At 40.0% G+C, this 14,004-nt stretch overlaps 1 protein-coding gene across 1 annotated transcript in view; it reads right to left on the reverse strand.

The window, feature by feature from the left end:
- The window catches only part of KIT (v-kit Hardy-Zuckerman 4 feline sarcoma viral oncogene homolog), a 40,387-nt gene that overhangs the window by 7,362 nt on the left and 19,021 nt on the right, over positions 1-14,004 (reverse strand). Inside the window, exons 7-16 of the mRNA XM_010189044.1 lie at positions 13,658-13,773; positions 8,557-8,671; positions 7,373-7,566; positions 6,182-6,288; positions 5,964-6,090; positions 5,604-5,708; positions 5,406-5,516; positions 3,591-3,741; positions 1,722-1,810; positions 1,248-1,375 (exon numbers count right to left, since the gene is read on the reverse strand). Coding sequence (XP_010187346.1) covers positions 1,248-1,375; positions 1,722-1,810; positions 3,591-3,741; positions 5,406-5,516; positions 5,604-5,708; positions 5,964-6,090; positions 6,182-6,288; positions 7,373-7,566; positions 8,557-8,671; positions 13,658-13,773 — 1,243 coding nt within the window. The remainder of the gene's footprint in view (positions 1-1,247; positions 1,376-1,721; positions 1,811-3,590; positions 3,742-5,405; positions 5,517-5,603; positions 5,709-5,963; positions 6,091-6,181; positions 6,289-7,372; positions 7,567-8,556; positions 8,672-13,657; positions 13,774-14,004) is intronic.

A 14,004-nucleotide genomic window follows, 5' to 3' on the forward strand; every position in this document is an offset into this window, starting at 1 on the left:
CAGGGGGAAAGAAGAAGAGCAAATATTAACGCAGACTTCCTTTGGAGCAGAATTAGAGCCACATTTTCCACTAACACAGGATCCCAGGACTACTTTATTCCCCTTAAATTGCATAAGTTTTGTTTTCCACTTTATCCAGGGTGCATCTGTACTATCCTGTGTCTGTATTAGTTACAACGTTTACATGTTAAACAGCGTTTTTCCAACAAAACATAAAAACAACCATAGGAAGATCATAATTTTGCTGTGTTTAAGACTTCTATTCCATATAAATCCCTTTTCAGTTATGCAGTATCTCTCCTATGAAACCCAGAGAAATGTCTATTATGCCAACAAATATAATTTGTGGGTCTCTAGGCTGATTTTATCTTTTCAGAAAATGAAAAAAAGACATATCCTGTACATTAAGCCATTATGATAAAAAAGCATGCAATGTGATAGCTCCCCCATCTAAGGCAGTATTCTGTATAAGAGAAGTAGCAAGTGCACCATTGTTTAACACTCATGCAAATAAATAGCTTTGCAACTGTCTTCATACTGTTCTTTAGTTTGTAAACTCCAGCAGTGCCACAGAGAATGAATCTTAAACTCTCCAGATTTAATTGTTTTTGAAGGTGTCCACAAGTTAGGCTTGTTCATGAATTCCATTTAATTTCCATAAGCCAGAAAAGTCTGAAGAAATAACTCCTCGGGGTTCCTATGTGTTCCAGGGCCTTCAAAGCCATCAGGAGCTCTCATGAAACAAAGCAAGGGTTGAAGATCAAACCCATAGGAGGCACCACCCAAGCCAGGCAGGGCTCAGCTGTGCCTGCTGTCACCCAGCACATGGCATTACTCACCAGTGGAGCCTCAGGGTGCAGCAAACATAACTTTGCTGCAATTCCTCCCCGCTGTCTTTTCTCTTGACACTTCTATGACTACTTTCTGTTTGCGAGCAAGGTCACTGATTCTACTAGCCTGAACTGCAAATACACAATAGCAGTGTTTCACGTTGACTACTGTGCAGTCTATATTCTGTTTTATGGGATATAAAACACCACTTTTGGTCAATGAGCACAGTACAGAACTCCAACTTTAGCCAAAGCTTCAGGTACGAGATGGAGCATATCAGTTTGTAGTGCTTGTTGAAGTGAACACAGAAATATTCAGCATTAAAACATATGGATTGCATTAAAACACTGAAAGTGATGCTAAAGGAAACCAGAAATCTACTGATTCAGTTCAGCTTTGAAAAACTCTTAACTTACATTTTTGGAAGCAAGGAAGCTCATGCCCTTTGCCACCTGGTAAGAAAAGCTCAGTAGATCTTCAACATCTAGAGCAAGTTCATCATCTTCCAACATGGAAAGGGTAACATCCTGATCGGTGTAGGATCCTATGCAATATAAACAACAGCTTTTGAGTGGAGCAAGTGTAATAATTTAGAAACAGAGTCGTCTTAATGTTAAACAAAACAGTGATCTGAATAAGGACCAGACTAGAGTCACGTAAATAGCCCGTCGTAAAAAAGCAAAAAATAATCCTGATACTCCATTTAAGTGTGAAGAAATGCAAGACACTGTAATTTAGCACACTGTTCTTTCTCAGGTCTTCTCATGTCAAATAATGAGTTTTAACTGTCCCTATCCATGAGAGAAAAGTATAATAAAACTGAAAAAATCTACGAAGCTCCTCTCTCTGCACTCCTGTCAGCAAACAGAATTCCTCGTCACCGTACTCACCAGACTTCACTGGTCGTTTTTTGTCAGCTTTTGGTGGGACTGCATACGACACTCCTGGTTTCATGTCCATGTACTCATTGGCAACATCACTGTAGAGGCAGCAGATGAAATGATACACGGTTTAGTGAAAAAGGTCTCAAAAGCCATCCAAACAAAAAGCCACCGTTATGCCAGCCTTCTGAATATAATGCTTTACAAATGATCAGTAGATTGGAAACTCATGAGTGTGTAAAGAAAGATGAGGAAAGGCCTGTACAGAAAGAGAAATTTGACAGTACAGCTCATGATACATCTCAAAGTTTGGAGTTTGGCTCAGGTGAGCAAACAGAACCTTTCCTATGTATACTGTTTATACAGACTTCACTCTCTATAAATGGACATCTAGATGTTTCACAGGATCTGCTAGTGCTTCCTTCTTCTGCTTAGGCCAGCTTCCACCAGAATATTTCAGCAACTGAAGTGGCAATTGAAATGCAGACGACAAATGGTAAAAAATGTTAAATTCAGAGATTCCCAAGTTCCAAAGGGGATTCATATGTATTTCGAAGAATCAGACGCGGCTTGGGACAGCCATCTGCTACATTTTTTAAGTTTTCTTATTGCGATATATAATTCAAATGTACAGATTTTCATAGTATATGGTTTATAAATATACAGTTAGGCACCTTTAGAAATGATGGATGTACTTGGCACTTTTCACTTCATTGCCATTAGAACTCATATACATAGCCCCTTCTTAGCCTGAAATATCTGTTTAGTTTGTTAACGATAAATGCAGCCACGGAGCTAACATGGAAAGGAGCAATGAGATGAACACCACTAGCTTTAGTCACCACTGTAAACACATCTGACACATTTAGCAGCTGGAACTTTACAGTAAATACTAATATGAGAATTTGGTAAATACTCTGCCATTAATACTTCAGTTCACAAAATCCTGTACTGAAAAGAGGGCACATTTCCAATTGCAAATCACAGATCTGTGTTCATCACCTCAGTGGTCTCAACCTCTCTGGGGCATCACCAAAGACCCATCTATTGCCATGGCACAAACACCTTCACCAGTACTACATCCTGCTGGGACAAAGGACTGTACTATCTCTTGTGGCTCTGCCTGGTTCTTTTGTGTATGGCAACACAAAGTAATGGGCCCACTGGGGCAATAAACAGACTAAAAATAAAAATGGGCAGGTACTGTAACAGCCCCTCGATTTTGGTAAGTTCTGTCTCCCTCACTTAGCAAAGTGAAGGAGTGAGCAGGAAATCTGCTTGGAAATGTACTTGGAAAGAGCTCTGGGCTTGTATCTAAAACAGAGCAGTTAAAAATATACAGATGAAGTAACTGAAAAAGAAAAGTACAAGAGCAATCTCAGAATTGTGACATGGGTCGTGTCAGCACAGAATCTAGAGAGTTATCAGTGGCAGCTTGCCTCTGATATTGCAAGGCACTGGTTTGGTTTTGTAAGAAGTGATTTCTGAAGGCAGAATCTTAGGAAAGCTCAGAGTATTAACACCCCAACACCGGGGGATCTGTCATTCAAGCTGCTAAATGAACACTGCCAGTGTTTAACAGGAATGATAAACACAAATACGTACAAAGATTGGAGCCAAGGAGTTCTGTAAAATGACTACAGGAAATTTGATAAAGAAATAAAACAGAGTGTGCATACAATCAATTGGGCTCTGTTAAAATAAACCACCCATTGTACAAATTCTCTCTTTAATTAAACTGTTTCCTTGCACAGCAAAGACTCTCCAAAGGCCAGTGCATAAAAGGTTTCTCCACATCGCTTATCCCTAATAAACTCTGATATCTCCTCCTTCCCAATGTTCTAAAAGCAAAAGTACATTTCAGCAGTTCATACTTACGCCACAGGCTCTGCCTGATGCACAAGGTTCTCATAAACTGCTGTTTCTGCATGTTCTTCGTGTTTCGGACAAATAAATGAATCTCGTTTTCGTCTCAGAAAATTTAAAAGATCACCATAGCAGCAATATTCTGTAATGACCAGAGTGGGACCTGTAGACGTACGTGAAGTTCAGAAAGCAGGTACTGGTTTTAAGGCGGAAAATCTTACACAAAGACAGCATTCAGCCAAGCACACAGGCTGAGCTATTAAAAATCACACTGCCTAGCGCTGTCTAGACTTGAAAAGTTATAGAAAAGTAATGCAGCATCTTTCCTTTCACAGATCGGTAACTATGGTCCAGCTAGAGCTGTGTCACTCCCAAATAATTTTGCCCCCTCAATAGCATTGCATTGTACAAAAATTAAACAAATAAGTCTTTTTCGTTTTTCTTCATGTGATAATGTTTCTGGCCAGACACATCTGTTTGATTTTGCTCACTTCCTGAAGGAAGTTATTTGTTCCAAATGTTAGAGTAATTCAAGTTTCAAACATTAATCCTTTTGATTCACTTCTGTTTACAGTAGAGCTTCACACTCCTTCAGTAATGTTTTGGAAATGATGTAGAGTGTTATATTCTGCAGTATAATAGGAAAAATCATTCAAACAGAACAGCCTGCTGCGACAGAAAACTACACTGCAGAAGGTCTTAGAATATTAAAATGAAATCGGAAAGGAGAATCAAGTCATCGCCAGCACGGATGTTTATAGATCAAATATATGTTTTCTGAGTGAATGACTCCAGCTATGGGCCTTGAATATATAATTGCACTGCGTGTTATTTCATCTGTAAGGTTATTCTGTACCACTGTTTCCTAACCTCACTAGTTTATTTCCATTTTTCTGCAGTTAAAAATTATAGCTTTCATAATAACAAAAGCAGTGTTTGTGGTGGGTTTTTCTTACAGACGCCACATTTTTTCAACTGAGACAGTCATGCACTCAGGCCAGTGAGTCTACTTTGTTAACTGCTTAAACAAAATTGTTTTATCCTATTTTTAAATCATTAAATGTGAAAGTGAGAAATGTTTTGCCTCTGTCTATAACTATGAATTTTTACAAGCTCATTTTCTTTGCATAATGAAGCAAAAACTTAAAGAGCAAATATTTGTGTAAGAAGCAACACCATCTTTCATATTAAAATCCACATAAGTTAAAAATACAGGACTGTATCACTCTGTATTGACACTTCAGCTGTTTCGTAGCTTTTACTATGTATGAAAACAAACATACTGAGTTAATATTAACTGTGAAACATTTGGTTTATGCATTAGTTTATTTGGTAATTTTTTTTCCTCAAGTTTCTGCTGCTTAGAATTTGTAACTTCAGCGGTGCCTGAATAGATACATTTACAGTTTAAACAGAAGGCTGGAAGTCTATACAAGACAGGCCTGTTGACTTCACCTTGATGCCAACCAGGAACCAGTTCACGCATCTTTTCCCATTCATGCGAAACAGTGCAGTTAAAGAAAAAAGTTATGCCGTACATTCTGTCATCCCTTAAAAAGAATGTGCGCAATGGCTCACATCAAGGAGAATAACAGCAACCTTCTTGTTTAATTGCAGCTACAGTGGTCTCATTACTGCTTTTAGGATGAACCTAAGAGCTAGATTCAGTAATTCACAGGTTATAGTCATGATGATCTACAACCTGCCTAAGCAAGAAATGTATTTAAGATTTCTATACTTAGCAGCACTGGCTTCTTCTTCACAAGGTTCCTCCTTCTGGCATTAAAAAAGGAAGGGAAATAATAAATAATCTGTTGATAACCCCACCTCCAATAGTGCAAGCTCCAAGCAGATTCACAATATTAATGTGGTTTCCAAGGTAACTCAGCACTTTAAGTTCTGACATCAAGGCTTCTCTTTCTGTTAAATGAGCACTTGCTGCAAGGCAAAGCACAACATTCAGTATGTAACACACTGACCAGAAGGAAGTGAGAAAAAATTGTACCGTATATTAGAGAAACTTACGTTTCAACATTTTTACTGCTACTGTCATAGCAGCATCAGATTTAAACAGACCATAAGCAGTGGCTTCAACAACTTTTCCAAAAGCTCCAGCACCAAGGGTTTTACCTAATAAAGCAGAACAAAATACTCTGTAACAACTTGGAGCACTTCTTCCTGAAGGGTTCAACATTTTATTTTATGGTATCAGGGAAGCTATTGTAGATAAGCCTGTTTGCTTTTTGTCCCAAGGTAAGTATGAGCAATTATCACTATTTGCATTATTGCACATCTTTTTGACAAAACCCTGCTGTGTTTGAGCAAGGTCTCATATGAGACCTGAAGGTTTCACCTTGCAGATGAAGTCAATAAATCTAAACTAACCAAAACTCAACCGGTTTCTAGGAAATTCCCACTTGTGATCATAGGGAAGTTGCGTTGGGTCTATGTAAACATAGTTGTTTCCATTTATTTCTTCAACAACTTTCCACTGAACTTCGTATTTGGGTTTCTGGAAAATAAAGAGAACGGCTGTCACATTGACGCCTCCACAGGCAGCTCACACACTTCCCTAACTCAAGCACAGAGGCTTCTGATTTTACCTGTAAATATATGTACACCAGGATTATGACTATGATGCACATCAGTCCTGCAGCGACTCCAAACGCGATTAGTAAAGGGGTGAAAAGGGTATGGGTACGGATTTGTTCTGGAAAAACACAGAGAATTCTGATTAAATACTGAACAAGAAAGACTACATTAAAAAGATACAGGTAAAAAACTTTCCTTAGTTCTTCCTTGTGAAACATGGTTTGGGGTTTTGAGTTTCTCAGATGTGCATCAGAATGGCTTTCCTGAATGAACTGTGGGGGACCGAGCCAGCACAGAGACCATCCATGCAGTTTTCTGGAGCTTTGTCAATTCAGGAGGCGTGGCACCAAGATCAATTAATGCAACAGGGTCTGTGTGATCTCAGTCAAGTTAGGTTAAAGCAAGCAGCTTTCTTCTGAATTCCTAATTTCTTCCTTTTCCCCCCACTCCCCCTCAAGTTTTATCTCTACAGCATAGTCTCTACAAGTAGAGGTTGTGCCGAGTAGCAAAGGAATACCATTCCAGCAAAACCCATCTGCCACAAATCTGGCTTATTTGTTTATATGTTATATCTGGGTGTAACAGAGAAAAAAAAGCAGCAGAACATTTGATTTTGCAAAGAAAAGCACAGATTTACAAACACATTTTGTGTCATCTATGTCCTAGTGCTTCCCTCCCTCACCCCCTACAAACCCACAAATACTCCTACAAAACTCATAAGCTCTTTTGTAGTATGTTGTTGTTACTTCTGTTACAACAGCAGGGCCCTTAGGCTCTAGTCAAGTTTGGGACAACATTTTCCTGAGATACTGTGAAAACAGTTTTAAAATGTGGTTTTTCCTTGAAAAAAAAAAGATGGCCTAAATAGTCAAAACAGACAAAGACAGGAAAAGAAAAAGGAAGAGAGAGAAGGAAAGCCAGTGTAATGCTGTAGGTTGTTTGTCCCTGTGCTGCACTGACAGAAGAAAACCAGGTACCTCCTGTGCTGCAGATCTGGAGCCATAAAGAGACGATACCACAAAATTCAATGAAAAATTAAAGCAATGCTTTGACAGGCAGAACATCTAGCATAGTAAGTTATCAGTCACAGTTCTATAAACTTTCTCATGGCAAAGGCAACACACTTAAAATATGAATCCTCTTACAAAGGAAAGTGCTGAACAGCACCCACATTTTACGGTCTCATTCACTCCAGCTGTTACCTTTAATAGCAAAGTTGAAGAAAGCGGAGCTCCTGTCCCCATTGCTGGAGGCCTCGCAGCACACAGTGCCAGTGCTCCTGAACATGCTGGCGTTGATGGTGCTTTCAACCAGGATTCGCTCAAATGACGGTGTGGATGAATTTGTGTAACTGATTCTGACTTCCATGGGCGATATTGTCGGTGAGTCAAAACACCTGGGAGAAACAACACTAACAGTCACCTGCCGTGGATTGCTGCCAGGAAGGGATGACAAGTCCTGCTGCAGAGGCAGGAGTCACCTACAGGTCTGAAAGTCCACTACGGGTTTTGTACCATTCAACTGGCATCTCCAACTTCAGCTTCTAGCATCTGTGGTCTACTCTTGAAAACTTTTCCCAAGCATCGTTTTATTACAGCACAAAACATATCCATGTACATACAACATCATCAAGCCTATCTGCAGCCAGAGAACAGACAGTTCTGTTCTCTCAAGATGCTGCCTCTTCTTCATATGTCACATATTTACTGCATGAGCACACAGTTAAGATAAAAAAAAAAGTACCATTTAGAACAATTAGGCATAAAACAAATTATGCAGATGTAAGACCCGTGACTTGCTAATACAACATCTACAACCAAGGTGGAAAAACCTTGAAACTTGTACTTGTTTCACAAATGCTCTCTTCATAATGAACATCTACAGTCTTTTTAGAAATATGTAACTAGACATCAGGTTTTATTCGTAACAACTCTGGACTTGGTTTACTTGTCATATGCTTCATGTGACTAGAAATCTAATTACTTCATGTCTTGAAAAACATCATTACACAATAAAACAAAAGATAACAGCCATATTCACAACTGATTCTGTGATTGCCACTCTGTGAAATTGCATACAGAATGTGTGTCATTTGGGGCCAAACTGATACAAACCTTAGCTAGCTTGCAGCAGAGAGAAACTTTGGCTTTTACTTTTCCGCAGCAGCAGATGTTGGTTATTTCTCGTTCAAGGATGGAATGCAAAGGGGAATAATTAAAGGGAAATGTACCCCTGCCTTTCCCTCAAACCACTACAAAATGATTAAAACAGTGATGTAATATTTGAACATAACTGCTACTAAGTCATTTTATGTTCTTAATTTTAATTATAAATCGGGTGTGTTGCATGTAGAATAAACTTTGTAGACTCTGGTTACGTAACTCACCTCTGCTCAGTTCCTGGGCAAAAATACCAGTATATGGTAGGGGCTGGGAATCCAGCTGCCACGCACTGGAGAATGCCATTGCTAAGTATATCCAAAGTGAGAATCTCTGGTTTTGCTGCAATAAACACAAACAAGAGTCACACATTAGGGGAACACAGAATTGGCACTGCCACTTGCTCTTTGCCCCAGCAACTTGTGTGCATCATCATCCATGGAATTACTCAGGTGACCAGAGTTCAAGAGTGTCCAGGTTTGAATTGATGTCCTGCAAGCACTGACCATCTGTGAATGGTCAATTTAAATTGAATGCTTGGACCGGATTTCAGAAGAATACCTTACCCCCACTGGGCATTTGGTTTGATGAAAGATCATAAAGCAGAAAAGCCCAGAGCTTAAACAACCCAAAGAAAAGCATGCTTGGAACAAAAGTGCAGTTCCCATTCCTGCACAGCGTGACTCTGCCTGCCTCTAAAAAAGGCAGTTTCTTCACAGTTATAAGCGTACTAAATCTGTCAAACCACATCTCTCTTACATCTGTCCTTTTGTATTAAATATTACCACTGCAGCCAGAAAAGAAACTACAGTGTGAGGCAATCAGTGCAGACCTCCCTGTCCCCACAGAAGGCATATGTCCCTGTAAGATACCACTACTGAAATGTCTGACTCTCTGAAACATTGCACACAGAGGAAGCCAATATTTGGCTGAACGCATTAGCTTTTCAAACAACAACTTGTGATTGCTGTGGTAGTTTAGAAAGCCATCTGATGCCTCCCACCATGTCCGACACCCAGACTCAGTTCAGGAGCTGCTGTTTTGAGCACGGCAGGAAACCAGAGCGATCGACTGGACATTATAGTCATTAGCCCAATGGTACAGGCCTTCAGCTGAGGGCACCACGGGCACAGCAAGATTAATTTCTGGAAGAAAACTGAATTAGAGGTCTTATTTCCCGTAGCTATCTTAGCTTCCTTGCAAAATTACCCAAAAAAAGTTAATGGAAAAAACCAGACTATATTCCAATGATGCTGCTCACCTAACAGGTACAAGCTGAGAGTCCATTATCAGTTAATATAACTTTACAGAAGTGTAAGATGAACTGCTAATATTCTATGAAGTTTTGAAGCTGTAGAGACTACGGTGGGAAAACACATTTATTTCAGACAAAATCCACATGCAAAGACTGCATGGCCTTAGTTTTTTATGAATCTTCTACTTGCTGATTAAATTAGAGGCAATAAAGTACACGTATATTCTCAATCATATAGCATCTCCTCATGACTCATGTTACAGGAACCAAATGTTCTTTCATTGCTAAATCCGCATGTTGTGTTTTATGCAAACCACCAAGGACCAAACATTGTTTCAAAACATTGAGATGGATTTTCAGCATTACTCATTGGTGAGGAACTTTTTGACAGTGCACAGCATCTCACCCAGCCTTAGCACTCATGGAAATGTGTAATTCCCATTTCCGAAGCTCTTATCTTAATGGTAGGGTTGTGAAATTGTAACTAGCTAATCTACTACCCGTGTGCAAGCAATTTGTTTAGATATATGCTATGTTCTAGGCAACGTTACAATGCAATGTAAATCAACAAATGAGAGAAATGAAAAGTCAAATATAAGAGGAAAATGAACATTAAGCCCTGCAAAAAAATATTGTGCCAGATTTGGGCTGCATCTAACACTTTGAGTGAAGGAAATGAAAAAGCCCAAGTTATTCAGGCTGTTTCCACTGTAAAACCATAGTGCCATAAAAGTATGTCTATGTGGCCATGAGTCCACACGGACTCACCCTGCAGCAGCAGAGGGAGACAGGCGGCACAAGGCAAAGGCCTCTAGCATCCAGGGCAGAGTGGTCCAGCCCTAGTGCCGTGGGAAGCTGAGCTGCAGCACCCTTGTGAGTGCAGCTGATCTGAGAGCAGCTCCACTCGTGACATGCCTGCTGAAGCACTTTGATGTGGTGATCAGCAAGATCTCCCTGACAGCACAGAGGGCTTCCAAGCGTCCTCAACTCAGAAAAATGAAGGGATGCATTTCACTTGCGGCAGCAAAGAGCCCCCCTGCAGCTGGTACCCAAAGAGACGGAGGCAGCTGCTGCTGCTGCTTCCCCACGCTGTGCCATTTGCCTGCCCAGGCCATGCAGGTGTCTCAGCACCTGAACCCCTTTCTGGCAGCTGGAGCATCTTCCTCACCCACCAGCATAGGTGCTCCAGGGGATGTTGGAGCAAAGATAGACTGGCTCTGGCAAACAGATGCCAAGCTGTCACTTAACATCTTCTTTTTAAAAGAGATTTTACTGGGTTATTTTATGACTTTCACTGCCTAATTGCCCCTGGCATCAGACAGGATTCTAATGACTAGACTTTGCTTACTGTTTCAGCTTTAACCCTTTAAATATTTAATGTTTCATTACATTACTTGGCATATATACATACTGCCTTCCATAACTAGTCATTAGATGTCTTAAACTTCTAATTTCACTAAGTTTAACAACAGCTTTTCAGCTTTCATTAATGTTGATTCTGAATGTAGCAAAGAAGATTTCCATGAGGTGCTCCTGTTTTAACTCAATGCTTTTGTGCATTTAATTGCAATCTATTGCCAATTTCTTTTTCTTCATCATTAACCAAGTAGATGTCTAAAAGGTAACATATAATAGGTATTGTCCGTCATTGCAGTCAAAGAAAAAGAGCTTTCCTCCTGGAAGTACATTTTCTGGACTGGAACAAATCTTTTTGTGATATCACAGTGACTCCTCATTTGTTCACTGCTTAGTCCAATGGCAGGAAAACCACTGAGCTTGGTTTCACGTGATCTATAATAACATGACCAGTTTTCTCTTTGCAGTATAAACCCCAACTGCATAGGTAATATTTTGTTGACTATAATTAAGCCCAGATACAATTTTGCACTGAAACTCGGAGACAAGTTGGAAGATTCCTCCACTAATTGCTAGACACACTGTACCTTGACACTCTAGAGACTTCTACAATTTCTTAATTGTAACTCAGTCTGGCATGCTGCTTGTCAAATTGTAATTTTTGGTTCCTAATTTCAGAGCTCCTTCCTTCCTTACTTTATGTCATATTTACTATGACTGACTACATTTTTTAAAGCAATTTAGTATTGTTTCAGATTAGCATATGCAATTGCTAAATGGGTTTAAATCCAAGGCAAGTATTTCTGCACAGGGTTTTCATGTCTTTCAGCAAATGCTTCAGCATCAATTTTTGTTTATGTGAAGACATTCTCCTGATTAAGAATCCTGTTTTACCTGTTTGATTACTTTCTGCTGATTACTTGCCCAAGCCAGATGTGTAAACATCACAAGCTATATCCCAGCAATTTATGTGAAATCCCCGCTGACAGCAATGCCAGGGCAGGCCACACCACTAGATCAGGATCTGACCCACCCACCTGTGACTCACTATGTCAAAAAACACCATACATTGTTGTGCAGTTTGTGTTTCATACCTAAATTATTACCATCTTCAGAGCCACTGAAAAAGGTTATTTTTCTTAGAAATAAACCTCTAGAAGGATCGGTTCATTTCACCTCCCCATTTCAAAATGACAAAAGAATATTTGCAGGAGCTTAGTCAAAACACCAAAAGAAGCTCTTTTTGAGTCAAGCGTGGCAAATTCATCTGCTTCAGCGGTGGCTGCAGTCCACCCACGGCCACAGTGCATGGTAACGTGGGCTCTATGAGACAGCTTAAATGTCTTCATCGCATCTCAAGGCTGATCTTATTTCTTAGAAGACCAAGAGTTGAAGCAAGAAGACTTGAATGCTGCTGGTTGCAGACAAGCCATTCAGAAAAACTAAGCCATCCATGCTCCCTCCTGCTTTGGTCATCCTGCTTCATCACGCTCTTTCTAGTCTGGTTTCCTAACCATGACCCAGAGGGGTTTTCAGCTTTTATCAAGTAGCAGATTCCTCAGAAGCAGCAGCATGGAGTTCTGCACTGAGAACTGACACCTGATGATGACAGAACTGTGGGGTTTTATATCTTTTAGTTATTGTACCCAGACTGCTCCCAAGCAGCCTGCAGTGCCTGGGAGAGCTGAGAGGACCATGAATTGCCTATGGCTGTCAACATCCACAGCCCCTTGCTCCAAGCACACATATGATGCCATAGGTCAGAAATTACCATCCAACCTCAAGTGAATTCATGGCTCCACAGCCAACCTGCAATTTCTCCAATTCCTTCCTAGAAAATAAACTTCTGGATCAACAATTTCCTCCACTAATCTGTAAAGTGGTAAAATACCCTTCATACAGTTCCTTCTGCTGGACTTGAAGGCATCATTGTCTATCTTGCCTTAGTTTCTCCATTTTGCCTGCAGTCCCATCCTGGTTTAATTTTCCTTAAGCTTGGCCTTTAGCATCTGCCAGTATTTGTCTGCTGAGTGCATGAAATCTTCTAACAGGATGGCTCTGCTAAGAAGGACAGAGTTTTTTTAAGGCTTCATTTAATTATTTCAAGATTTGGCTTTCGTCTTGAAGAACACTGTTTGGAACTGAGACCAAAGATCTTTTTTTACAAGCATGTCCCAGAGATGACAGCATGCATGTCTGTAAAGCCATGCACATTTCTCTAAAACAATGGAGATCTATATTAGTACAGAAGTATTTAGATGACAAAAGGCACGAGTGAATAATTCTGACAAGCTTTCAAACTCTGCATCCAACTCAAACAAATTAAAGACAATTAATAGCTTAACTTGGCTGCCAAAAATGCAAATGATAATCCTTGCATATCCTGCTCCACCTTAAAATATCAAAGGTAGGTGATTATTTTGGGGATTGTCTTTCCAGGCGCTAGAGTTGTTTTTCCTGTATAAACTATCTAGCTGCTCTCCAGTAACCTCTGGAATATGCTCACTAGAATGTAAGGTCATGCTGGACAGTAGGTGGATTTGTGTAAGTACTCTGCACTTTTATATCTTGACATTTAAATAGTTTTATAGCATGTGCTTCACTTCAGAAAGCCTCTCATATGCTGAACCACGCTGTGACATCTTGTGCATACATTATGTTGTATAAAATACAATGACTGTGGTAAGGAAATATTTCAGACTGTTCACTTTACTTACTTTTCACATAGACATTAAATGTTACAGAGGAGCTGGCATCAGAATTGGACACAAAAAATGTGTAAATGCCTCCTTCTGTTCCTTTTAATCGGGTAAGGTGAAGTTCACTTGTATAACTGCAAAAAAAAAAATCAAGCATTACTGATGCTTACAACTTGCAGTGAACAGGGAATTGCTGCATGAAAACTCAGGAGGGAGTTATTAGCATGCCATCTTCTTCTGCAGATGCTGTCCATGCAGACACCCTTATCTTGCATTACGACTGCCCTTGCACTACGTCTGAAAGTTTTGCCACTTCTGACCCTCGGATGTGTGCCTGGGTGACAGACTCAGATCCTGCACATGCA

Source organism: Mesitornis unicolor, unplaced genomic scaffold (assembly GCF_000695765.1).
Source record: "Mesitornis unicolor isolate BGI_N332 unplaced genomic scaffold, ASM69576v1 scaffold857, whole genome shotgun sequence".
In the NCBI taxonomy this organism is placed as follows: Eukaryota; Metazoa; Chordata; class Aves; order Mesitornithiformes; family Mesitornithidae; genus Mesitornis; species Mesitornis unicolor.